Here is a 26,004-nt window from a genome sequence, read left to right on the forward strand (position 1 = left end):
GGGGGGAGGGGGGGGGAGGGGGAGGGGGGGGGGGGGGGGGGGGGGAGGAGGAGGCACCGAGTGGCCGTTCAGTTCTCCTCAATTAGGTTCAAGTCCAGTTCAGTGCAATCTCGCTCAAAGAAGTTCCCGCCATCCATTAGGGATCCTGTTCTTTTATTGTTGTCCTCTTCGCTCTCGCTCAGCGGGCCGATGCTGCTCCGTCCCAGGAGCTCTGCGGGGGAGAAGGCAGGGAGACGCTCTCCCTGCGCAGGCCTCACAAACATGCTGACATTAGTCCCCGCGCCAAGGGACTCCCCAGTACCAATCTGCACCAGAAAGAGACACATCTTTTTTTACCATTCATCTTCCAAAACTAGATGTTTTTTTGGGGGGGGGGGAACACTGCATATTGTAGACCTTCTGTTACTTCATGAAAAGAGACTGGAGACATCCCTGTAAGTGGCTCATACAAACAAACTGAGTAAGTCAACCAAAGCAAAGTAACAAACCCTTCCAGCACCTCCTCACCTGAGTCATCTTGCTGAAGTCGAGGCCCGGCCTGGAGCAGGGCAGGATGTCTGGGTCGTGGCGTCTCTTCAGATAAGGCCTCCGCATGTCGCAAGGCTGGGAGTGGCATCGTGGGAGGGCCGGGCGCGGGACGCGCCTGGAGGAGGAGGGCGTGCTGCAGGCCGAGCTGGGCGCTGGAGAGAGGGCTGGCTGCTCCGTGGCGGGGCGGTGGGTTAAAGGGGCGGCGGGGCCGGAGGCCTCACAGGGCAGCCGCAGCAGCAGGGAGGCGCCCTGTGTGTGCACGGGGGACAGGGAGAAGCGCCGCTGGAGCAGCGAGCGCGAGGACGCCGGCGGAGCGGGCGAGGAGGAGCAGGAGGACGGTGCAGGGAGGAAGGTGGAGCAGGCACCCCTCAGTGTGTCACAGGGGTCCCAGGGGAAGCTCCAAGGTGTCGGGGAGTCCGGATTCAACGCCAGGCTCACAAACATGGGGCTGCAGGACGAGTGCAGGGAGGAGGTGGTGACCGAGGAGCTGCGGCCGCAGAGGGGCAGGGAGCTGCTGGCGGCGGACACCAGACTGGCCATGCTGCCGCTCTGGCAGCGATGCCTGACCGGGGTCCAGACCCGGGAGGCGCTGGGGCGCCATGTGGAACGACAACAGGAGAGGTCTTCTGGGACGGAGAGCGAGCGGCAGTGGCGCTTCGGTGGCGGCGGGGGGGAACCGGGGAAGGACAGGTTGGTGACGGAGGCGCTGGGGATTTGAGTTTGATACAGAGGCTCACCCACTGGGACGGGGAGCCGCAGGGCAGAGGATGCGGTTAGGAGATGGGTCTTGCATGACGGGTAGGCGGCCAAACTGCTCTCTGGGAATGCAGAGATTACCGTGAGATCATCTCATCAAATCAACACCAAACATGCTGCGCTTATTTCTTCTTGCACATACCTGGTGTGGATCCATACGTGCTCAAAGACACTGTCGGACTAGAACCAACCACAGGCAACGGCTGAAATGCAAGTATATTGATCAATTTCATTTTGCCATCATTCTTTTTTATTATTTTCTAGAGCAGGAGGCCCCTTGAAACATAGAGTTGGGTTGCAGCCACTTACCACGTTGACATTGAAGGAGAATGCCTTCTGATAAGGATCCTCCAAACTCTGCTTGTGTAGCTGCTCTGTAATAAGCGTCACCATTGCTGTAGCCCAGACTAAAGGGAAGTCATGAAGATGATTGGGGGGGGGGGAAGGGGGGGCGAGTGGAGGTATCGGGGGTTTTGTCCGTCAGAAACCTGGCGTGGTTTGCGGCGTCCCCTCTGCACCTCAAACAGCCAGCCTGACCAACTATCCCCTTACACTGTGGTCATCTTCAGGTCCAACTGGGTGGGCTGGGGACATGAGGCACATTGGTCATGGTATATACAAACATTGACAACAAATCACAGATAAATACACTTTTAAGATATCCACACCCTTCCAAAGCCAGCTATGTAGTGCTGTGACAACAAAGACTATCTCTCTTAACCAAAAAGATTAATTGGTTCCTAATAAAGTCAGGTGGATAGGGGCTAGGCCATTGCATTTGGCAGAAAGAAAATAAGAGGGAGGGACCTCGAGAGTAGAGGGGAAAGACGCTGAAAGTGGGGAATGAGACTGGAGGCACGCGGTCGCATTGTTGCAAAGAAGACAAAAGGGCCAAGGAAAACGGACAATAGACTTTAAAGTGTTTCTGTTTTACCACGGTAAACCACCAAGCCTACGGAGCTCACAGAGAGCCACAGGACATCCTTTGCAGCCAGACTCAAAAGCTTGTGGTCACACCACAAGCTTGTGTGCACCAATCCCATCGGTTTGCTTTGCCACCAAGATAGTGGCCAGGGAAACTTTGGCCTAGAGGTCCCAAATGGCCCTGGCACACTTACAACACTCTGACTCAACCTTTGCTCTGGCCTATCCGGCACATGTCTAAAAGCATAATGCTAAAAACTTCATGCCGTTTAAATGAGTAAACATGGCAGTCTTTCGCCGTCAAACGGATAACAGCTTATGACAGAGATGTTACCAAATGGCATTGTTCCATGTGTCAAACATGGAGCATACATACTACCTGTGTATGCTACTTATAACATGCTAGTGCTAAATGCCAATTCAAATAGCGAGACCTGTGACTGCCAAGTGATCCAAAACCGAATGTATGAAATGGTCACATCTTTATTTCGTTTAGGTAAACATGTGGGAAGGCATCATTGCTAAGTACCAATGGCCTATAAATAAGATACAAAACTATTGATCAAGGTTAAGAAAATACAAAGATACCTTTGGTCCATCCCTTAACCTCCAGAAGAAAGTGATCAACGAAATGGAGGTTCACCAACAACTTATTAACATGAGATGACATGACTTGGGAATAATAATAATAATACAGATAATAAGCCAAAAGTGAGATTTCCAAGAAATGACTACAGACGCAAAATGACAAACAGAATGCAAGTCAACATACTTTGGGCAACACATGGGGCTAAAGTTATCACATTAAGACTGGATTGTTAATAAGGTTTGGCTTGTTGCATTATCCTCCATCGTACCATGAAAACACTGGTGCTGGATACAGATAATACATCTAGAATATGAACTAAATATACATTCATCCATACACAAGAACCACACGGTGACACTAGGAAACATGATGCAGCTCATGTGAATAACCAGGCGTTACCAGGCTCAGAGCTACCCTGCTCCGAGGAGCTAACGTCCTGCTAACTCGCACCCGGCCTGTGAACTACTCTGTCACCGGTCGTATCCATCAACATAAATACACAATACACAGTGGCAAGTCCCGACAGAACGACAAAGTGGCGGATAATCGCAGTTATTTTTTTCTTCTCCTACGTATCTCTGGTGTACTAACAGTGTCCAGTGCTAGCTTGATAGCAGGCATGCTACTGCTGTCCTAATGTATTACCTGCATTCCGTGTTTCCTTAGCAACCGAGAGCTGCACAGGAGGGCACGGGAGCCGACCGAGTATTTATATACTTTGGACGATACCATCACAGGGGTGAACGGAAATAACCACACATCCAAAATCGATATTTTTTTTTCAATTCTCCCTTTAAATCATCAAGAGGATAATTGTTGAAAAGCCGTTTGTACTTTACCCAGCGCTTTTGGGACGTTCACAGCGTATATACATCACTACCCGCCGGGTCAACTCAGTTAGCCTCTCTCCTTTAACGTTCATACATCTACAAACATCTGCGCACATGTCGATGCGTTATAACCATGACATAAACCATTCAAATTGTGTTTGTGACTTTCCACAACCACCAAATTAGCAACATCTATCAAAACTATTTAACTATGAACCGGATAGCGATGGCACCTCCGCATTAAATGAGTGCGTGTGCGTGGGTGTGTGTGTGTGCTATTTTTCACAGCATGGTACCCTCTGTGTGTGCCTTGCTCAAGAAGCGGTTGCGGTGGTTCTGTTCATACAAGAACCACACAGAGAGTAGTTCTTAACTTATTTCAAATATGATTTAATTTAACTATAGATAGTATATAAAATTGGGGGGTTTTAACAAGCAATCCACAACCCCGGTGCGTGGACCCGTTAGTACTGGGCCTTGAAATGTTTCCCGATAAGGATTTAGGGATAAATGTCACAAATCGATTATTCAAAAAATAAAAAGTATAACTTCGGCGACACGAGTCATGTTATTTCCTCCAATACATAAACATAAAATCGATCAATATGGGAGTGTAAGAACTGTAAATGCAATGTGTATTTGCACTACTATATTATGAAGTCTCGGTTGACTTTTCGTGTTTTTCTCTAAGTGCTTCTCTTTCAGTTTTTATATTATTGCATTGTTCAAGGGAGCCTTAGAATCAAGCTTTTCAAAGTTCTTGCTTTAATTGTTGTGAATATGATATATATTACATATTACATACATATTTTGGAAAACAGCCACATCCTTTGTTTAAATAGTAAAGCATCTAAAAATAACTTCCAAACCCCCGAAAAAATATTATAAATAGGGGTCCTTGGAACAAAAAAGTTTGTGGACCCCTTGTATAAACAACCCGAGCATATGATACGGAAGCCGTAAAGCGGAACGTCCAAAGCACGTTCACGTGATCCCGAAAGAGATCGGATCGTGCAGAATCAGGAAAAGCACACCGTTATTGAGGCGCACTGGGAAATGCAGGAGCACAGGTCCGACCAGTTCCAGGTCAATAAAGGCTTAGATATGTCCAAGGAAATATTCAGCAAAGACGAGACCCTTTCTATGAGGAGAAAATTAATCGGGTATGTAACTCGTTTAGTTAGCTTCGAAGAGATTTTAACTTCCAAATGCTCGCCACGTCAATGTGCATGCATTGAGTTCATATTTCATTATTGTGCAATGGATCACGCCTACGTTTCGTTAAAACTATGTGTTTTCTCCATTGCTAGGCAATCCATCAAATTGTTTTATTCGGACAACCCAGTTAAGATAGTAAGAGGTCGAGGACAATACCTGTATGACGAAAAGGATGTGCGCTATTTGGACTGCATCAGCAACGTCCACCATGGTGAAATATTAATTACATTCACCAACCATAAACACGATGATCATAAACATTAGCATTGTGCATGCCTTCAGAGCTGAACATTACTGCTCCTCTGAACCCTTGCACTCCGTCTCTTATCAGTTGGCCACTGTCACCCAGACGTCACTCGAGCCGCCACCGCTCAAATGGAACTCCTGAACACCAACTCTCGCTTTCTGCACGACAACATCATCTCGTATGCAAATCGACTGTCTGCGACTCTTCCGGACAAACTCAGCGTTTTCTACTTTGTTAATTCAGGGTAAGTAGGTCTTGCATACCCCGTAAGGCTCATATCATTCTAAGTCGTATCCTTTTAGTACGGTTTTCCATACATTGCATTTTGACCTTACAGTTCCGAGGCCAACGATCTTGCTCTGCGCTTGGCCCAGCAGTACACCCAACACGAAGATGTGATTGTTCTAGACCAGTAAGGCTTCTTTTTTTACTGGGTTTACAATGTTTACAATGAGACCAGACTCTTATAGTGGTTATAATCGAACTCTTCATGTGCCAGTGCATACCATGGTCATCTCAAGTCCCTCATCGACATAAGTCCATACAAGTTCCGAAAACTGTCAGGTCAGAAGGAATGGGTCCATGTGGTGTGTATCCTCCGGCCAGCATCATTCACAAACCTCTGAGAGAAGAGAACTGTGGACTTGTTAAACAGCAACGCTTGGATTCCATGTCCTCCCCACAGGCACCCTTGCCCGATATCTACAGGGGGTTGTACCGAGAAGACCACCCAAACCCAGGGGAAGCATACGCAGACACCGTAAGAGATGTGATTGAGGACGTGCACAGCAAAGGGCGTAAGGTATGCCTGAAGAAACGCGGAGGAAACCGATCAGAAACTGAGAAACACCAGCTATGACCATCCTGGTGGCATGAAGTGGCCTTTTTTACATTCTTCCTTCTTCCCAGATCTCCGCATTCTTCTGTGAGTCCTTGCCAAGTGTTGGAGGCCAAATCATTTTGCCGCAAGGATACTTAACTAAAGTGTCAGAGTGAGTAAACGGCTCCCCTAGGACGTACTATACAAATTACTATAAGAAGAAACCAAGGGAACTAAGGGAACACGTCGCCGACGATGCTTCCTGCCTGCAGATACGTGCGCTCAGCGGGGGGTGTGCTCGTGGTGGACGAGGTGCAGACGGGCTTCGGCCGCGTGGGGAGCCACTTCTGGGCCTTTCAGATGCAGGGGGAGGCGTGCTGTCCCGACATCGTGACCATGGGGAAGCCCATGGGGAACGGACATCCTCTGGCCTGCGTGGTCACCACCGAGGAGGTAGCCGGGGCCTTCGCCGGCACGGGGGTGGAGTACTTCAACACGGTGAGGCCGCCCAGGACCTGCGCTTTACCATGTGTAACACTTAATGTTTTGAACATACCAAAATGTTTTAACCACCTTTCTACATGCTTTTTTGATAAAGCATTTAACCAAAACGGGAACTCATAACATTTGACTACATAATACACCATGTTTTGTGTCTCTGGTGTTCCACGCAGTTTGGAGGGAACCCGGTGTCTTGTGCGATAGGCTTGGCCGTCCTAAATGTCCTAGAGCAGGAAGACATGAGAGGGAACGCCACCAGGGTGGGGGCACACCTTAAAGACCTGCTCAACAAGCTCCGAACTAAGCATCAGATAGTTGGGGATGTCCGGTAAGGGTGTGTGCTTATCCGGGTACAATTGCATTGCATATTGGATTTCCCTCACGGAAATAGCAGAGAATTGGGTCAACAAAGAGTATTTAAGGACTTTTTAAAAACTGTTATTAGAAGGGCTGGTTTATACCAGCCCTTGTATTTACCTTTCTGAGGAATCTCAATCATGTGTGAAAAATTCTGTGTAGAAGGCCGAATATGTGGCAAGGAAATCATACATCACAGCAATTCTCCATTCTCATTATGGATCCAATTAAGAAAAGCGACACTGAACTCTTAGCGTTTACCACAGGGCCATTACTGTATCATTGCTCCCTCTAGTGGACACTATTCAGTATGCTATACTGAGTATAGCATAGTATTCCAGTTAATGTTATCCATCAACAGCCCATATTAATGCCATAACGTTTACTTAACAGTGGGGTAGGGCTGTTTCTGGGTCTGGAGCTGGTGGTCGACCGAGAGCTAAGGACTCCCGCCACTGAGGTCGCGGCAGCAGTGGTCAAAAGGTGGGGATTAGTGTTAGTTTCACCACAGAGCAAGTGTTTACAAGTTTTTACCTTTTAGTTCATATGCACACAACTCTGAAAAAACATTGCATAGGACCACATAACGTTGATGACATACAACGGTACGTCTTTGGTTTGGTTTCAATAGCCACACTGGGAAAGTGCGTAACATTGAGTCTGCTTTGTACAGGTTAAGAGAGGAGAGGATCTTTGTGAGTACAGATGGCCCGTTTGAGAGTGTGATCAAATTCAAGCCCCCCATGTGCTTCAGCATAGCAGACGCAGACCTCGTGGCGCAGAAGATTGACCACGTACTCACTGGTGAGGAAGTTAAATTACTTCAATGACTGCATTAAAACCTTCGTAATAAACCTTCATGCAGATCTAGTCTAAAACTATCACCAGTCCCTAGTTATATAAAAAAAATCTCAACTCGAGAAAAAATAAAGACATCTAATGTTCGATAAACCTGTAGAAAAACTTTAATAGCATTAGACATTGTTCGATGGTCACATTCAGAAGGTTCAGAGGTAGAAATGTGAATATACGTAATGCCTCACTTTGTTTCAACAAAAGTAATTAAATATTCTTGTATTTTTCACTTTGGCAAAAGTGTAACAACTATCCTCATCTCATTTAACACTTCTAAACAAATCTTCAATAAATATAAAGGGGAGCAGGAAGCTCTAGATGAATACTGTGATCAAACTGAGTAACCGTAATGCATGATTTGTTTTGTTCTCTTCAGACATGCCGGTGGTCATTCCCTAACCTTAATCCAAAGTAATCCAGAACCCAGGAGGATAACTACTGCAGATCCAGGAAATGTCAACTGGTTATGCCAAAATATTAAACAATATCGAAATACTGTATTATTGTCTTTGTTTAAGTAAGTATACCTCATTACCCTGACATCACCTTTTCCATCCATGGCATTCCCCCCCCCCCCCAAAATGACCACTCAGAATTAAGATCCCTTTGTAAGGGATCTTAAGATAAGTCATTGGGATATGCACTTACCAGAGCACTACCGTCAAACCTTTCAGGACCCGAGTGTCCCACCAACACCCGCCCCGTCAGCCACAGAGCTAGGGGACCCTAAGCCACGGCCAAGGGGTGAAGCCCTCTGTTGCTTACCAGCCGTCCATGTTTTAGCATTACCAGAACACGCAAGCCATTTAACAGTACAAAAACATTTAACATTAGTTTTACAAATAATAACAAAGGGATCCGTGTGTAATATAAACAAAATTTATTTCTACCAATTTGCCCAAGACACTAGAGGAATGAGTTTCCAGTGAGAGAGGGAGTGCCCTCTTACATTAACAAGCTTGCGCTTCGGGGTATATCATTGAACTAGTAAAGCCACTTAAAATTGCAAACATGAAAAGGGGGAAGAATTTCCTTAAAAGCCAAAAAGAAAAACGAAATTAGAAATGCTGGTTGTTTTCGTCTACTTTGCCAACTGCAAACATTCACTTAACACGCTTACAATGATATCGTTTGATTATTTTAATCCCTTATCCTGCGTCACCCCACATCCCAAGCCATGCAACTCTCATCCAGCACGGGAGGGAAAAATAAAAAGTAACTAAACATCTAGAAACACCAAAAAGGAAAATAAGCAAAATTGTTTTATTTCATGAGCTTTAAAAGCCCCAGCTCCTGCGTGTTGGTAAATCCAGTAGACAAGTAAAATACAACCATACAATACATTAGATTCAAAAAGGTACCAAAAAGTACAGTAAAAATAACACTTCCATCGCTGGAAATGTAAATGGACACAAAACAATATAAAATAAAAAGTGGAAAAGTGACATTTGCTTCCCCAGTTCCTCACTTGATCTGTACAAATGGAGCATGAGTCCAAATTTCAGCCAACTCCAAAGGAAAAGCCAGAGCCCATGTTCGCTGTGGTCAGACCATGGGTTCCTTGTCTTACTTACTTTAGACCTTAAAAGAAAAACACGATGCTTAACGTTACTCAGTCGATACGCAACACACAGCATGCAGTCAAGTGACAAGACACGTGTATGGATGTCATTTACACATCAGCTAAATGGACACAGACACACAGAAAGAGGGGGGAAAGGGGCCACTAGCTGCCACACCTAGCACCCCCACTGAAAAGGGCCCCTCGATCTTTGAATCTAAACCACCACCACCATCTCAACCCTTATTGATCCAGTAGTGTTTGTAGGGATGCATCTTAAAATGGTTGGCACATGGAATGAATCCATCGTTAATGATTACTGACCCCCCGAGGCACAGCAAACCCTGACCCCGCCCCTTTCCAACACAATGTTTGAATGGATTTAGACTAGATGGAGAAATTTTGAGTCAAAAAGGCACTAATGGTTACAGCTAGGTTGTCATTACCGTAGATGATGCAAAAAATGCATACCTGCACTACATGTGATCAGTATGGCTTGAAGCTACTCTGGTGGCCTCCACGTCTTGGAGTTTTCCCATAGCTTGTATTGCCCTGGTCTGGAGGACAAGAGAAAAAGGGACTGAGTTCTTCTGTACAACAAGGAGGACCAAGAAAAATAAAGTTTCTCTCATTCGCGACTCTTTCTGGGGGGCGGTTATCGCTTACTGTAGTCATAGCCACCCCCATAGCCGTAATACGAGTAGTCATAGTTCCCGTAGGCGCCGTAGCCTCCGTAGCCCTGCTGTCCGTAGCCTCCGTAGCCTTGGTTGTAGCCCTGGTTCCAGTAGTTGTTGTAGCCCTGGTTCCAGTTCTGCCCCCCCTGGCCTACACAGAACGGCACATCCAACCAGCCACCGTCAGCCATTGTCAACGCCGACCACAGAAGCTCCTGCTAGGCTCGGAGGCGTGTTTAGGTCTTAATGTACCGGCGGTGGTACTTACCTCCGCGACCCCTGCCGCGACCCCCACCATATCCACTGCCCCCGCCGCGCCCTCCGTACTGCTGCTGCTGGTACACCTCTTTGGGCTGAGCTATTTTGATCTCACACTGCAGCCACACACACACACACACACACACAATAACAGAACGTCAACACTTCACCCTCAGACGCAGGCCACCTGAACGGTGATTGGCTGTTGGGACTGGGACTGTGCGTGTGGTTATCTACCTTGCTGCCGCTGACGTTATGAAATTTCTTTTCCAAAACCTTCTTAACCGGGGTCTCGTCCTTGTACGTGATGAATACAAATCCCCTCCTCTTGTCCGTCTTTGGGTCCTGCGGAAGCTCGATTGTCTCAATCTAAACATTTTGGGGAGAGAAATAAGAGTTGTTAGATTAAAGGGCAAGACAAGTGAACCACCATCAAAACCTTAAAGACACCACCAAGACGAACGACGTACCTCTCCAAAGGTTCCAAAGTATTCCTGGATGACGTCTTTCTCTGTGTCTGGGTTGAGGCCGCCTACGAAGATCTTCTTCACCGGCTCCTTCTTCATCGCCATGGCCTTCTTGGGGTCAATCTGTCGGCCGTCTAGTCGGTGTTCCTTCTGTTCCAAGACCTGGGCAGAGCAGTAACGCGTTAGTGAGCTCTGGTCAACATTTCCCTTCCAACTGTTAAACACATACAACAGCACCACTCTACTCACCCTTTCTACACTGGCTGCTTCTTTGAAGAGGATGAAGCCAAAGCCTCTTGATCGCCCGGTCTGCTGGTCCATCTTAATGGTGCAGTCAGTCACCTCGCCAAATTTAGAGAAGTAATCTTTGAGATCCTTCTTACTAGTGTCCCAACTGAGACCCCCGACGAACATTTTCCTAAACAAAGGAGGGGAGGGTGTATATGGTCACATATTTGAAGACCACCACCATAACTGCTGCTAATTTCGGGGGACTGAACGTCCGACCGGCGCTCCATGGACCCATCTGTTGCAGCCGATGACGTAAAAGGCAGCGGAATCACTTACTGTACAACGCGTACGGTTCGCTTTTAGCGTCAACATAGCCGATATGCATGCAATCCAATCGTAAAAAACACTCTGAACACGGTGCATACTTAAGTAACAGTCATTGCATTTTGGTTTTGATCCTTGCCACAACGCCCATCCCCCCTCCGCTTTGCACATGGCGCCAACAAAGCCCGACTGAACAAAGGATCCGGGGCGAAAGACGGGGCACATATTCCCGATGTTTCCCCAAACGTAACGAAACACCACCTTACCCTGCATCCTCCTCGCCCTTGCTGGCGTTGATCTGGCCGCCTTCCGACGCTCCGTTCTGAGAGTCGCCGTCCGTCGCTTCCTCCGCGCCGCAGGCTTCGGGCCCGGCGCCCTCCTCGCACTCTTCCACCGCTTCGCCTCCGTTCCCCTCCTCGGTGTGCGCGGCCCCGCCGTTATATTCCTCCTCCTGCTCCCCTTCGTGACCGTTCTCCGATGTCTCCATGAACTGTTGCTCAGTGTCCGACATGGTTGGACTACTACGATTCCTTTAACCTGAAACGACACAGTGCTTTAGTGAGGATACGCGACGTGGTGCACGCCATTTGCGCCCGGCCGGCCGGGGAGAGCCTTTCCTCCTCCACCATCTTGGCCGGTGCGATGGCGTCCCGTACAGTCGCAGAAATTCACGATTTTAACAGTGACTGCGTGTGATTAAACGTTTGGTTTGGACTAATGTCAAGCATCCTCATCCCATGTCAAGAGAAACAATCGCCGGCGACATTGCAACTCATTATCGCGCAGACAAAACCAAGCAGGAATTGGACTAGCGAATTCGCAGTTACGTAATGCGGAGGCCGTGCGCGACATTGCATGCTTTGTTACTTGAAATGCGCGGAAAAAAACTACTAGTCTTTCGACCTAAGAGTGATCTAATGGTAGCACGGTACTTACAGAATAATACAATTATGAAAACAAGCGTGATGGATGCTTGAAATGCCGCTTACTGGTCACACGGAGACGGAGAGCTCTCTTCAAGATGGATTCTCCCATTCGACGCCAACTCGTGGTTAGTTTTATAGAACCGGTAGGAAAATCACCATTAGATCCAGGAAGCCCGCTGATTGGACAAGCGATGCTGCCACTCGGAGAACCGGCCAATCAAGTTTAAGTGTTCCGTTTTCGTGCGCCACTTATTCACGCCCTTTTCATTTGGGAACTCGCAGTACCTTTCCTGCCTTTCATATCATCTGTTTCATTAGGTTTATATTCTGAGCTGTGGTAAACGTGTCTTCGAGCGACAGCCCTGATGTTTTTGTAAACATCGCAGTTATATACTAATGATTCAGTATACATGTATTAGATGTATATCTTTTGTTGATCGATTCCGTTTGAATGACATATGATGTCTCTAGCTGAGATGTAGGTTACTTCAATGAATCATTTGAATCACAAGCCGTTTCAACTACTAAGGGTGAAGAATGTGGTTCAAACTATTGTCTCCATCCTGATTAATGCTAGATTTTAAGATCAGTGGGCCAATATTTGATTTTGGATTTGAGAGATGATGTGACCCAATAGTTGGCAAAATAGTTGGTTTGTTAGTATACCAATAGAAGCATGATATAATAACCTATAATATGAGGATGTATCAATATTGAGTCTGAAACGTTGATAACCGTTGATTTTCTAGATCAGGGGTCATGACATACCACTATTCATACTTGAGGTCTTTCAGTGATTGCATTGCATATGGCTGGTTGGGCAACAAGGCTGGAAATAGATGGCATTATCAAGATGTAATTTAATTTAAATGTGTTTTCCCTCTGTGACCGAGAGCTGCATCTTTTGAGGACAACGTCTCAATAAAAGAAAAGCATTTACCATTATACCACAGTCAGAGTAGATTATGTAATGGAAGGAAGTGGAATAAGAATAATTCGTTCCACCTAAATTGCCTGATTTGCAATGAATTAATATTATCTTCCCTGACATTATGCAAGATGTTCCTCGGCCATTTGAATAATTTCAAGTCAGTTGTGTTGTGTGGCTCTTCCTAACTGATATATACTGTTATACATTCTAGCGTGATGCAACAACAGTCCGTGGAGCACGGTGGTTATTCCGATTGGTTAATCAAGGGTCAGTGGCGATCTTGAGAGATGCGGCATGTTGTGTGAATGACTTATTAGTTTGGGAACATGTACTTCATGTCTCTGTGAGGGCAGTCATTGACCCACTGCCATGGAGGGCGTTCCTCAGGTCAGACGTGGGTTTATCTGAGGCTGTAGGATGTGAGGAGACATTCAATGACGCAAAAAATATAAACTAACAGGATTCATTGCTTTGTTTTCCGTTGATATGTTATGTTATATTTCACTTTAGTTCTTGATGACATCTAGTGGTTGAACTGCAACATTGAACTACAGGAAATTATTTTCGAACCTTTAGGATCAGGATGTAATCAAGAGAGTGAAGATGAGTGATCTCAGTATAAAAGTCTATTAAGGGAATATGTCAATATGTGTTTGAGAATAGAGATGGGGAAACATCTTGCCTGGGCTTTCCAAGTCCTCCGGCCTGTTGGCTGTAACTCTTTGTGGAGAAAACCTTATCTTCTGGAAATCATATGGAAGCAATTTTCAAAGATGGTCACCCATATTACTGCAGGGCTTGTACATCAGAATGCATCATGGGACTTTTTGATGGTGACACTACCCCATGTTGAGAGGACTCAAAAGTGTGGTAGCCTAACTCCTGAATATACCTAAATATACCATACATTAGGTTAATTAATACTTTGTTTTTCCACGTCTCGCAGGCCGTTTCCAACCCAACAATAATTTCACGACTGATGAATTTCACAATAATATTTGCTGCCAAAATGGAAATGTCTAAATATTCAGTGTAGAAGCCATGGGGGATATGAAATCCCAGCAGTGCTCCTGGTACAAGCTTCATGGTACAGACTTTTGACCTATAGGAATGGACCAAATGTTCTGTTTTGATCGTATAGAAGCCAATTCTATACAACCTCTCTGAGGTGTCTTTGCAATTATATTATTTTATGCATTTGCTATTGATAGTTCCATCCCCAAGAATAAACATATCTATAAATTACTTTTATCAATTTAAAGTGCTCAATAGCGGTGTGTCTTCTCCTACTTCATCCAGGTTGATAGCTGATGCAACCTTCTAATAAAATACCAAGACCAAGCTAATGGATATCGATGGTTAATAATGTCAAGGCTTTATTTATGGTAGGTTCAAAATGCGCAAAATCTCCTCAACACGAAGGACAATCCTCCTCTTCGGCTTCGCGATTGCCTTCTTGGGGTAAATTTGTCGGCCATGTAGCAGGTGGTCCTTCTGATCTAAGACCTGGGCAGAGCCGTTGGAGGGGTTAGTTGGCCCTGTTCAACATTTCCCTTCCAACTTTTAAATACACTCCGTCTCCATCCATAACTCACTCACTCACTCACTCACCTTTTCTACACTGGCTGCTTCTTTGAAGAGGATGAAGCCAAAGCCTCTTGATCGCCCTGTCTTCTTGTCAGTCATAATGGTGCAGTCAGTCACCTCGCCAAATTTAGAGAAGTAATCTTTGAGATCCTTATTACGAGTGTCCCATCCGAGACGTCCAACAAAAATTTTCCTAAACAAAAAGGGGGAAAAATATGTTAGACAATTCACAATATACTGAGGTGCACATGTTCTAACAACTGGTAGATTAGAACGGCAATAGAAATGTTCACTGTACAGTGATTTTTTTTTTTTGGTTGTTTTTTTCAACTCGGCCTAGGTCAAAGATGTTCACCTTTCCCACAAAGTGAAATACAACTACCCTGGATCCTCTTCTACGCTGGCGTTGTTCGTACCGCCCTCCGACGCTCCGTTCTGAGAGTCGCCGTCCGTCGCTTCCTCCGCGCCGCGGGCTTCGGGCCCGGCGCACTCCTCGCACTCTTCCACCGCTTCGCCTCCGTTCCCCTCCTCGGTGTGCGCGGCCCCGCCGTTATAGTCCTCCTCCTGCTCCCCTTCGTGACCGTTCTCTGACGTCTCCATGAAATGTTTCTCAGTGTCCGACATGGTTGGACTACTCCGATATCTTTGACCTGAAACGACAGTTCTCAGATATTGAAAAAACAAATGCTGTCCATTGCACGCCATTCGTGCCATGCCATATATTCAAAGAAAATTGCAATTTTAATTTCAAAACCTTTTGCCTTGCCTATAGTTTAGAACTCCTAACCTAATTGGTCTGGTGACGTCTTACTTGGGAAAACAGAACCTAATGGTGCGGCCACACCAACCGCGTTACTCGCGTTGGACAACGCGAGTACCGCGCCTAACCTGACGCTTGACCAGTGTGTGGTGGTTCAACGCTCCAACGCGTCAACGCGCCAACGCAGCTAGATGAGTCCATTGTCCATGCAAGTGAACGGAGCGTTCCCTCTTCGTCATAACTATCAAACCAAACATCCTTCACATTCACTGAGCGAACATTATGAAAGTAAAATGCACATTTCTCGCTAGAAATGTTTCCATAAACGCATTTAATGGCGTAACTATGTTACTATTTCCACCCAGAAGAAAAAAGAAAGATGTCGGCCGTATGCTTCTGTGCAAGCTCACTACTCTCTGCCAGTGACGTCGGGTCAAGCTCCACGCTGATTGGCTACCGCGGCTAAGCGTCACGCGTTGGAGCGTTGAAAGTTCAATTTTCTGAACTCCGGGCGTTGGTGCGTTGGGCGCGTTACTGCGTTTACGTGCGTAATTACGTGCAACTGCCGCGCCCAACGCCCCCAACGCAACGCTTCAACGCTTCAACGCGTGTACCGCGCCTAGACCAATGGTTCCCTATGCAAAAATGCCGATTTTCAACGCCCCTAACGCGAGCAACGCGGTTGGTGTGGCCGTACCACGGTGCAAGTGAAGGCACGCGCCCCGAGGACGCGCCCACTGGTTGGCCAAGGTGCGCACCACCGCGGGGGACAACCCACAGTTCTCGGTGAAACTTCAACATTTTATTTTTAATCTGCGCCATGAATTTCACTAACTAGCCTACTTCTCCTTTGATTTTTGCTGACGAATAGGATATTTAAAGCTGAGTTGCTCACAACAACAAGTATGTGTAACATCATGACTTTATAAAGAATACCGGATAATAAACCAGTTATAATAGCCTACCCCAGACAAGCTCGCAATATAGAACGTTAGACAGCTAAAAGCATATTTCAGAAAAGAATAACTATGATTATCAACATTTTATAATGTAACTCGTTATCACAAACGAAACCAAGCAGGGATCGGAAGATCTTTTTTTCCTCGTTACTTTAAATACAAAACAAATAGTAGGCTACAATCATGAAAACAAGCGTAAGGGCTGCTTCAAAATACTTACTGGTCGCACAAACGGAGAGCTCTATTTAAAGATGGATATCTTTATCCTGTTTGACTTGGACCCCACCTCAAGGGACGTTCTAAAGAAGGTTTAGGAGAGACTCCATGAAGATTGAAGAATGTGATTTAGGGACTACTGCAGCCCCAAGATATCCCTGTGTTCCTGTTTAGACATTGTTCACGCCCTTTTTCTGCCGTTATTATCGCCATCACAGTATTGTTTAATCGCAATTCGTGATATTTTTGTTTGTGTTCATGTACAAATGTATAAGATATGTATTGTTAATTGACTCAGTTTAAATTACATATAGATGTATTAAACTGTTAGACAAGCTGTTTGGCTTTTTTTTTTAGGGTCAATGGGGTTGAAACTGTTCATCATAAATAATTCTAGATCTTAAGATTCTTAGTTGGCCAAAATTATAAAAAGTCTTTCTGAATTACAAAGCAACGACTGTTAAAACGATTGACCATAATAAAACCATCTGAGTAGATAATAGAAGGAAGTGTAAAATCATTCATTTCATCCTTTTATGTCTGATTTGCAATGAATGAATATCTTCCCTAGCATAATGAAGAATCTTCTTCTGCTCTTTGAATAACCATTTCAAGTTATTTTCTGTTTTTGGTGCTTCCTAACTAAAGATGTGTCCGATCCCTGATCCTGACAAGGCATTCTTACATGATGCAGATGGATGTTAAAACAGCATCAAATCACCAACATTAGAATAAGTAGAGAACATTTGAATGGCAGTTGTACCCTATTATACATTTTCTGTTAATCAAAATGAAACAAAATGCACTGAAGACAACTTTAATCATTACATAAATTTACTTAAAATACATTCTTCTCTTCTTTATTCGGCTTCTTGCACAATGGCAGCATCCTCTATCTTGGGCTGGTTTGGATTATTTCTCATCAGCCAGTGGGACAGCCATATCTATCGAAGACATGGTGACAGAAATAAAGGACCAAAGGCATGAGTGGGGTATCATCCAGCACCGCGGCACTCAAACACAAACAAACTCTGCTTGAGGAGGGAAGAGGTGTACCAAATAATCAGAGCAAAGTAAACTTACACAAGGGTCGAGGGGCTTCTGTTTGCAGAGCTCAGTCAGTCCAATGATCAGAGTGGGGTTCACGTGTTTGGACAAGTAGTCTCCTGCGGCCTCGGCCATGGGCACCGGCTCACACACCGCTGGAGGGGAGCCAGGCAGAGGGGAGGGTCGTGGGCATGGTTACACAGATTGGTTAATCAAGGTTCCTTCCAGTGGGGATCTTGAAAGATGAAACATGTTGTGTGAACAACTTACAGTCTGGGAACATGAACTTGATTTCTTTCTGAGCGGCAGTCATCGACTCACTGCCATGGAGGGCATTCCTCAGGTCAGACGTTCCGTACTTGGCTCTCAGGCTGTAGAGGATGTGAGGAGACATTTAGTGACGCAAAATATTAACTAACAGGATTCATTGTTCTTTACATTTGGTTGAACTATTGGTTGACATGCAACCTTGAACTACAGGAAATGACCTCAGGCTCCACTGGATCCCGTCTAGGGGGATTTTAGTACAAGTATCTTGGGATCTCGTTCACAAGTGAAGAGAGACAGAAGCAACAGATGAGCCTCCATCTTTGGGCAGGGTTTGCAGGGGGACCCTGCTTAGATTACATTCACCAGTCGGTCTACAATCTTGGGGCTACCCAGGACAAGCTGGAGGGATAGGTCTCTCAGCTGGCCTGGAAACACAGAGGGATCCCCCAGGCTTACCCTACTCTAATGCTAGAAGATGGATGGGTGATTAGAAGATATTTGACGGTTCCACCAGGGCTGGAGGAAGCAGGAGAACACAGTTCATTGGTAATGAACCGCAAGGCAAAGCCACATCAGAGAGGGCGGAACAAACAGAAAGAAACTAATACGTTTGAGATTTAAGTGGTATGAAATATGCAGAATGGGCATTTGCATGGAAAACCAAGATTATTACATTTGATAGATTTATACAGGTCAATGTTAATTATATGGACTAGTCCTTCAGTGTCAGCCATCTTAAACAATGGGGGCCATATTGTGTTTTGAAGTGGCTATATTTTTAATTAGTTATACGTGACCCAAAGGCAACACGGTGCTTGTATAAGCACGATTGCAAAACAAAAATGTATGATTCAGTCCAACTCGAGTAGAACCCACTGGTTGCTCTCATGAAATCAGGTGCATTAGTCTCACTCAGTTCTGAGGTTTAAGCAGTTTCTTAATCATATTTTATAATTATTTGTTTTTCAATATAGGCTATAGTGTGGACTATATAATGCACATTCCATGAATTATTGGGACTAAATTTGATAGTGTCTTAAAACAGGATTATGGGTATTATCAGAATTATATTATGCATAAATATACATTTGATTTCTTTCGTCTGTCAACTTGAAGTATTTCATTAAAAATCGAAGCATATTGGAGCATCTTCAATCTGGAGTTTGACAGTCTGACCCTTCGGGTTCTGACGCTCTGGCTCTTTGGGCTGGTCCAATCAGGGCTTTCCAATGGGCGATAGCGTTCTCGCGGGCCAGCGCCAGGGCGATGATTGGTCCAGAGCTCATGAACACCGTCAAGCTGGGGAAAGACAGTTTCCCGTAGTGCTCCGCGTAGAAATCGCTGCACTGCTCAGGGCTCAGCTGCAGCTTCCGCCTCTGGTTAAAATGTCGAATATACATGGCCAAATGGCAATGAACAATCATATGGATAGGAAAATTAAAAGTATACACATCTAAAACATTTCTTGCACTAGTCGCGCTTAAATAGCAGATCCTGTAGCTACGGTCACCCACCTGTAGAATAGTGAAGCCAGATCTAAGGATAACGTCCTCGATCTCCTCCGCCAGGTGAACCACGTCTGGTTTTATGAGCGCAAGGGTTCTCTCGACATGCATGGAGGTGTCGGTCATCATCGTTTAAGTTTATACTGCATTTGACTGCTAAAGCTGGTTTATCGCAGAGGACGTAAGCGCTATGCGTCAACTCGCTTACGTTATCCAACGGTTCTGGAGTACAACACTAACTGTTGCTAGGTAACCAAGCCAGGCCGAGAGGCGGGTCCTACTTGGGCATCGTCTTCCCCTCCAGACTAATCATGGCCAGTTTTAACTGCTTTTAACAATTCAGTAGACCCTTGTAATCTACTGAAATGGAGTTAAGATTTTCACTTTATAAAGTAAAATGTAATCATTGTTAAATTTGCCATAGTAACCTTCTAGGCTTACATAAGTCTACGTAGGACGCTGAAAAAGTCAAACCTCTTAAGGTGGTCGGAAGTTGAGTCTTTTAAACAAACTGAAATGTATCATATTGTAGGTCAACAAGAAACCTTTCCCCCAAACCAACTATATGCGTTTATCCTGTAGCCGCGCGTCTCACTCATAAATGCACTGTAACCATGTACCACGCAAACGAAGTTCCTAACTGAAAAATAAAGATCTTTTAATTGAATAATAGTTTTAAGACAGGCTTCAATTAAATACAATAGTCAACCATTAATATACATCCACGTTAGCAAACCTACGCTGATAAGTACATCGGCCGAAGGGAATGTACAGCTGACAAAAAGGCAGCAACACCACGGCACAAATTCTTTTCAAAGTCTGTCTTTTATTTAACCAATCATCTCTGGAACGCATTATCGGGTTCCAATGGTGACCTGCCACACTCTGATCAGGCTGTCAGTGTAGCCGGCAAACAGGGTCTGAGGAAGCAAGCATTGCGCCATGTTAGAAATGTAGATATAAATGAGCTGATGGTGACAATAGTCAGCAGTTTCCCCTCATATTTGCAGGGATATCTTCAGTAGACATCAGAGGTTAATGTGAAATATTATAATCACTGGGGAAGAGGAATCCATGGGATCAACAGCCAAATGCACGTTACCTGTCCATCAGCAGACCAGGCCAGGGAGGTACACTGGGGCGGCTCCGCCTTGCTGTTGGTGCTGATCACTTCCTGTCTCAGCTCATCGACGATGATCTTACCCTCAAGATCCTAGAAACACAACATTCAAGTACATTAGTAACTGGGCGAGGGAAACTGCTCACAGCTTCACAGACAAATGAAGGTTTGAGCTCGGAAACAGCCTCTTTATCATCACAGGAAATACAGTAGGCAAAGATGAATTTCATCATGGCTCTTGTGGGTTTTATTCCACACATTCGACACTAGAGGTGCACGTACCCAGATCTTGATGCTAGGGCCAGTAGCAGCGCATAGCCAGTATCGGTTGGGGCTGAAGCAGAGGGCGTTGATGTTGTCACCGCTGTCCAGGGTGTACAAGTGCTTGCCCTCGTTCAGGTCCCACAGCATCGCCTGACCGTCCTGAGGAGGGCAAGAACGCGTGTCGACAGTCAGACAAGGCCACAGCGCAACAAAAAGTACAGTTCCAGGAGCGTTGAAGGAGATCAGGACTTCTGTCAAGGGAGCAGGTAGAGTTCAGAAACAGCCTCTTTATCATCATTGAAAACAGATAGCATTGAAATATTTTCCATCACAACTCTAACCTGCACCCCTGACACCAAGTACACGACATGGGAGTCCCACACCGTGGTAGCAGTGTGGCCCAATGCTTAACCGTACCTTTCCACCGGAAGCGCACAGGGAGCCATCGGGGGACACGGTAACTGTGTTCAGGTAGCCGGTGTGACCAATGTGGTTGGTCTTCAGCTTGCAGTTAGCCAGGTTCCACACCTAGCAACCAGAGCAGAATGTTAGCACCCACTAACCTACGACCTGCCACATTTCAAAATCAACTACTCGTGTGTGAACTGCCCTCATACTTGTTAAGTCATCACATACTTCAGGTAATACATGCAAAGTTTGGTCATCATCGGGCAAAGATCAGACGTACGCCTGTTTGATAATGGATGTTCTGAACAAAAAGCTTACCATACCTTAACCATCTTATCCCAGCCGCAGGACACGATGATGGGGTTGCTGCTGTTGGGGGAGAAACGCACGCAGGACACCCACTCAGAGTGGCTCTCGTCCTAAAACAGGGAGACGGGAACATAGGTCAGACAAGAAGAGTAACACACAAGGGTTTAGCGTCAAACGATCCACCTTGATCACTACCTAATCAGAATGAAGTAGTTCAAACCCGACCTGCGAGTTCCGGTATGCCAGAGCTGGACAACAAGCTGCCAATGTACCTGGATGGTGTACTTGCAGACACCCAGGGTGTTCCACAGCTTGACGGTCTTGTCGCGAGAACCAGACACAATCTGTCGGTTATCAGCGGAGAAGGCAACGCTCAGAACATCCTTGGTGTGGCCGACAAAGCGACGGGTGGTGAGTCCGCTGAGGAGAAAGAAACATGCGTGTCAAGACGATACTTCTAATGTCCATCGACCTGCTGGGCCTGGAAGCAATCAAGGTGACTAATGCAATGGAAAAATAGTTCCAGGACTGATTAAGGAAATAAGGCCAGATGTTTTGCTAAGGGTGCAGGTTGAGTTCAGAAACAGCCTCTTTATCATCATTGAAAACAGATAGCATTGAAATATTTTCCATCACAACTCTAACCTGCACACTTGACACAATGGAGGAACTTAAATAGGCAAGCATTTGACTTTCAAGCTGGCGGTTGACATTGACATTTCTCATCTGTATCAAATGACGGTTATGTGCTATTCAAATGAAGGGCAGGTTTGTATGCAGAAGGAAATGCAAAATACTGCAAGACATACGTGGTGAGGTCCCACAGTCTCAGGGTGCCGTCCCAGGATCCAGACAGCGCAAACTGCCCATCGGAGGAGATGACAACATCACTCACGAAGTGAGAGTGGCCCTGGAGAGCACGCTGGGGGGTTCCGTAGCTGGTCTCATCACGGGTCAACTTCCACATGATGACAGATTTGTCTGAAAAACAGCAACCATACAACAAGGACTTAGTACACATTCAAGACGTCACATCCATCCGACGAATATAACAGGCTGATCAATCGACCGAATTGCACTAGTATTACAAAACTGGCGGCAACTACCACCAATGGACATGACAGGTTCATAGATCTCCCATTTCAGCAGCTGATTCTTGCAGGGCATTTCGGCACACGTGTCACGTTTATTAGGGTGCTGGGGTAGAGCCGAGACATGCTAACCCCAGCCCTGTTGGACCTGCCGGTAGGCCTCGACCCCTCTGAGAGGGTCCACAAACACACACTACGGGTCGGTTTTTACAAATGCACGGAGGACACACAATTCTGGCGTTTCCCGGGTGAACACAGAATCGGCTCGGTAAATGCAACGCTGAGTCCCCCGGTTAGGGCGAGCACGCTAACGTTAGCATTTGGGGCTAGGCTCCGGTGGAAATGCTCACCTCGGGACGCAGACAGAATCATGTCGGGAAACTGTGGAGTAGTCGCGATTTGGGTGACCCAACCGGTGTGGCCCTTAAGGGTACCCCTCACTGTCATCTGCTCGGTCATCTTGGCGACGTTTGGTGGTGCCTTTTGCTAAGATGGATTTAGATTCTTTCGAGGTCCAGGTCTCCCTAGGTCCTCATCGCATTAGGGCACAGAGAAAAAGGAAGTACGTAGCCGGATGCAAAACCTTTGAGGGGTCGAGATGAGCCGCAAAGGACGCTGGGAGTTAGGAAGCTAATGCTAACCGCTAGTGAGGAAGAAGCAGAGTAACTACCCGAAATGAAAGTTTTACTGATAAAAAGCAATAAAAAAATAACCAGCACTTTTCCATACACTTAACTTATTCGTTGTGATAGTTGTATATTGTATGCAAAAGTAAGTTTAAAAGCTTATAGAGCTATTAGAGCACAGTCAACGATTATATTCGATACTGGGACCTATTCATATAATTTATGTATATATATATATATATATATATATATATATATATATATATATATATATATATATATATATATATATATTTCTATAATAATAAATACGTATAAATATAAATAATAAATTAATACATAAATAATATATTTATTAATTATTTTTATCTATATATATTTATGAAAGATATCTATGCATAATTAAATATACATATATATATATATATATATATATATATATATATATATATATATGTGTGTGTGTGAAATCATCGAACAACTAATTTACCACCCTTTTTATACCCTTATTTCAACGGGCTCATGGTCGAAGTATTAAATTATAGAAACATGTTTTGTTATTTAACTCAATTCTTTATTCCATACACAAACTGTTTTAGACAAGGGATTATTAATTTCAGTCTACATGTTGAGTCGACCAGAATGTTCGTTAAGCAAAGTTGATTAATTACAAAAATAGCTCAATACTTTTACATCCATTCAGAAACAAATAAACGTACAAGTCAAAAAATAATACTGAAATTGTTTATAATAAAGTCTTATCAGATGCTGCTATGCATATAGGCCCACTGAAGGTACTCTGATAGAATCTGTTAAAGAAATAAACACATAACGATGTAGGTGACAGATAGCTATCAGAATCCCATCAAACAGGCATGTACAACTGTCATTAAGAAGTTACTGAATTGTTGACTCCATTTCCACTCCTAATTCTAATTCAGCATGCCATGACTTTCAGTTGCATGTAATTGGCTTATCCAGAATATGGTATGCTACACATTCAAAGTTGGTGATGAATCGGCAATTCAAACAAATCAGAAAATATCTGATAACTCTTTAAAACACAGTAAGATCAATTGCTTTGGTTAACCTATATGGACTTTTTAATAATGGTAGTTCCGTCACTTTTGATTCACAAGTCTTGATTAGACTTACCAAGCATGCTGAAGGTCATTTTGATGATCATATCTGGGATGTTTGCTGTTTCGCAATGAAGCCATTTTACAATTGACCTTGCTTTTAGCTTGTAGCTATAGCAATTACCCTGCCACACAAAAACATTATTTGAAGAATTATGCAATCAAAAATAGAATTGGCCAATAGATATCAAAATCTATGTGTATTGCTGGAGAAATCGATCTACAATTACTTACTCGTATTTAAAATAAAAACAAACATGAGTAATTAACTCTAACCAATCATTATAAACATAAATAACCATTAATAAGGCGCTGTGGTTGCTTCACTGTAGTCAACTATGTCCAGGTAATAAACAAATTCTGTAAATGTTCTGATCAAATTATATATCTTTCCTATCAATAGTTGAGAACTGACCTCAATCCCGAAACGGAAGTTAATCTAGTAAACACATACTAGTTTATACCTTCAAACAATGTCTATGAATGAATTCAAATGTAATCATCTTTAAGTATCAACAAAAAGGACAGGGAAAAAAAAGCAATTTCAAACATTCGTCTTGTTTGTACAAGAGCCTTGAAAACTCTTGAGTACTAGCCTGCTGCAATCCCTCTTTGTTTTAATTTCCCAGAGAGCATGTATGTGTGTGGGAGTGTGTGTGTTTCACTGTGTGTGAAAGAGTTAAATAGAGACACACTAAGAATGTGTATCAGAGTGTGTAATAATAATATTTATGTCTTTATAAACCGACAACTTTTCTCACAAAAACATGGCAAGCAATTATTTTGGTGATCAAAAGCCATGGCAATATAACACGTTTTAACCTATGATTAAGAGATAGGTCAATGAAAATACATAACACTTGGCTGACAAGCATTTGATACAAGACTATTTTGAGCAAAAAAAGGAAGAAGGAGAAGAATTAACCAAACAATGGATCTGCTTAGAGCCAACACACTTCTGCATCGTTCTAATTACTGTATATGGTTCCTTCAGTACTGGCTTGCACTCAAATACAAATTTTGAGCATTCTATACAAAAACTTAAATGCACAGGAATGCAACATGTTACTTGAGTCGATAAGAATGAAACTAAACAATACAAAACACCACAAGTCAAATGCAAGAACTGTCAAAAAGTCATAAAGAAGAAAAAAACCTATGGCCAGGTTGAATGTAAAGAATGTCAAAGACTGTTTTATTTTAAATAAAATATAACTAGAATAGCTTAAGGTTTTTGGTTTGCAAAGATAAAGAGACCATGTAATATACGCTGTAAGAATGACATACAGCATCACAGTGGATCTCCACAATCAACTGAATCTGTAAATGCATAAACCAATAGATTAGCAACAACACGTTCAATAAATTCTACTTGGTTTATCCTCTCTGTATGTGCCAGTGACCTCAATGACCCAGAGCAAAGAGCTGTTTTACCGCCACCTGGTAAACGTTATCGTAACAGACATGGGTGCTGGCGACCTCCTACGATGAATGCGGATATGGCGTGTATTCTGGCACCCCCTCCTGGTGAATGTCTGTCACAGCGGATCTGAGTGTTGCGTGTGCCACAAAAGGCCTTCCATGGTTTTCTCTGCTTCCCAGAGGGCAGTGTAGTCCCATATGCTCTCTTGTCCATCTACGTCTCCTTCCTGTCCCCCCTAGGAACCCTCTCTCCTGTTCAGGGCTGAGAGAGACGCTTGCGTTTA

The 26,004-nt window shown here is 44.5% G+C and overlaps 7 protein-coding genes across 16 annotated transcripts in view; 1 reads left to right on the top strand and 6 right to left on the bottom strand.

Annotated features, from left to right (window-relative positions):
• Positions 1 to 68: 68 nt before the first annotated feature.
• Positions 69 to 4,133, bottom strand: LOC130390192 (protein FAM53C-like). Of its 2 annotated transcripts, XM_056599988.1 has the most exons (5): positions 3,443 to 4,133; positions 1,594 to 1,868; positions 1,427 to 1,487; positions 508 to 1,346; positions 69 to 305 (listed from the first exon to the last, which is right to left on the bottom strand). In XM_056599988.1, the coding sequence occupies exons 2-5, from the start codon at positions 1,675 to 1,677 to the stop codon at positions 69 to 71; spliced, it is 1,221 nt and encodes a 406-aa protein (XP_056455963.1). In that variant the 5' UTR covers positions 1,678 to 1,868; positions 3,443 to 4,133. The 2 variants fall into 2 exon arrangements, with proteins under 2 accessions (XP_056455963.1, XP_056455962.1); XM_056599987.1 differs by having other exon boundaries at positions 1,594 to 4,133.
• A 471-nt stretch (positions 4,134 to 4,604) lies between these two features.
• phykpl (5-phosphohydroxy-L-lysine phospho-lyase) lies at positions 4,605 to 8,164 on the top strand. Its single transcript, XM_056599986.1, has 12 exons — positions 4,605 to 4,790; positions 4,938 to 5,056; positions 5,177 to 5,336; positions 5,430 to 5,504; positions 5,592 to 5,679; positions 5,778 to 5,894; positions 6,002 to 6,084; positions 6,185 to 6,410; positions 6,587 to 6,741; positions 7,164 to 7,253; positions 7,444 to 7,574; positions 8,002 to 8,164. The coding sequence occupies exons 1-12, from the start codon at positions 4,684 to 4,686 to the stop codon at positions 8,022 to 8,024; spliced, it is 1,374 nt and encodes a 457-aa protein (XP_056455961.1). The 5' UTR covers positions 4,605 to 4,683; the 3' UTR covers positions 8,025 to 8,164.
• LOC130390193 (heterogeneous nuclear ribonucleoprotein A/B-like) lies at positions 6,949 to 12,199 on the bottom strand. 4 transcript variants are annotated; one of them, XM_056599991.1, is made up of 9 exons: positions 12,130 to 12,199; positions 11,407 to 11,677; positions 10,835 to 11,003; positions 10,589 to 10,747; positions 10,356 to 10,487; positions 10,129 to 10,234; positions 9,853 to 10,011; positions 9,658 to 9,743; positions 6,973 to 9,206 (listed from the first exon to the last, which is right to left on the bottom strand). In XM_056599991.1, exons 2-8 carry the CDS (start codon positions 11,649 to 11,651, stop codon positions 9,673 to 9,675), a joined length of 1,041 nt encoding a protein of 346 aa, XP_056455966.1. In that variant the 5' UTR covers positions 11,652 to 11,677; positions 12,130 to 12,199; the 3' UTR covers positions 6,973 to 9,206; positions 9,658 to 9,672. The 4 variants fall into 4 exon arrangements, with proteins under 4 accessions (XP_056455965.1, XP_056455967.1, XP_056455966.1 ...); XM_056599989.1 differs by having other exon boundaries at positions 6,975 to 9,206; positions 12,077 to 12,181; XM_056599990.1 differs by having other exon boundaries at positions 6,949 to 9,743; positions 12,077 to 12,182.
• Positions 12,200 to 12,690: 491 nt separating this feature from the next.
• LOC130390197 (heterogeneous nuclear ribonucleoprotein A/B-like) lies at positions 12,691 to 16,689 on the bottom strand. 4 transcript variants are annotated; one of them, XM_056599997.1, is made up of 4 exons: positions 16,524 to 16,689; positions 14,967 to 15,234; positions 14,609 to 14,777; positions 12,691 to 14,503 (listed from the first exon to the last, which is right to left on the bottom strand). In XM_056599997.1, the coding sequence occupies exons 2-4, from the start codon at positions 15,206 to 15,208 to the stop codon at positions 14,378 to 14,380; spliced, it is 537 nt and encodes a 178-aa protein (XP_056455972.1). In that variant the 5' UTR covers positions 15,209 to 15,234; positions 16,524 to 16,689; the 3' UTR covers positions 12,691 to 14,377. The 4 variants fall into 4 exon arrangements, with proteins under 4 accessions (XP_056455972.1, XP_056455975.1, XP_056455974.1 ...); XM_056600000.1 differs by lacking the exon at positions 16,524 to 16,689 and adding an exon at positions 15,372 to 16,494; XM_056599999.1 differs by lacking the exon at positions 16,524 to 16,689 and adding an exon at positions 15,351 to 16,494.
• An 86-nt stretch (positions 16,690 to 16,775) lies between these two features.
• On the bottom strand, positions 16,776 to 20,056 carry nme5 (NME/NM23 family member 5). 2 transcript variants are annotated; one of them, XM_056599996.1, is made up of 5 exons: positions 19,351 to 20,056; positions 19,013 to 19,212; positions 17,837 to 17,937; positions 17,603 to 17,721; positions 16,776 to 17,463 (listed from the first exon to the last, which is right to left on the bottom strand). In XM_056599996.1, the coding sequence occupies exons 1-5, from the start codon at positions 19,468 to 19,470 to the stop codon at positions 17,380 to 17,382; spliced, it is 624 nt and encodes a 207-aa protein (XP_056455971.1). In that variant the 5' UTR covers positions 19,471 to 20,056; the 3' UTR covers positions 16,776 to 17,379. The 2 variants fall into 2 exon arrangements, with proteins under 2 accessions (XP_056455971.1, XP_056455970.1); XM_056599995.1 differs by having other exon boundaries at positions 19,013 to 20,056.
• A 91-nt stretch (positions 20,057 to 20,147) lies between these two features.
• On the bottom strand, positions 20,148 to 23,099 carry rack1 (receptor for activated C kinase 1). The gene is made up of 8 exons (XM_056599993.1): positions 22,884 to 23,099; positions 22,252 to 22,423; positions 21,715 to 21,862; positions 21,457 to 21,552; positions 21,143 to 21,253; positions 20,744 to 20,884; positions 20,444 to 20,554; positions 20,148 to 20,261 (listed from the first exon to the last, which is right to left on the bottom strand). Exons 1-8 carry the CDS (start codon positions 22,990 to 22,992, stop codon positions 20,196 to 20,198), a joined length of 954 nt encoding a protein of 317 aa, XP_056455968.1. The 5' UTR covers positions 22,993 to 23,099; the 3' UTR covers positions 20,148 to 20,195.
• A 599-nt stretch (positions 23,100 to 23,698) lies between these two features.
• Positions 23,699 to 26,004, bottom strand: part of col23a1a (collagen type XXIII alpha 1 chain a) — a 7,957-nt gene continuing 5,651 nt past the window's right edge. For both annotated transcript variants that reach the window (XM_056600389.1, XM_056600387.1), the window contains one exon: positions 23,699 to 26,004. This exon is cut by the window's right edge and continues 23 nt beyond it. In XM_056600389.1, coding sequence (XP_056456364.1) covers positions 25,977 to 26,004 — 28 coding nt within the window. In that variant the 3' untranslated portion in view covers positions 23,699 to 25,976.

Source organism: Gadus chalcogrammus, chromosome 10 (assembly GCF_026213295.1).
Source record: "Gadus chalcogrammus isolate NIFS_2021 chromosome 10, NIFS_Gcha_1.0, whole genome shotgun sequence".
NCBI lineage: Eukaryota > Metazoa > Chordata > Actinopteri > Gadiformes > Gadidae > Gadus > Gadus chalcogrammus.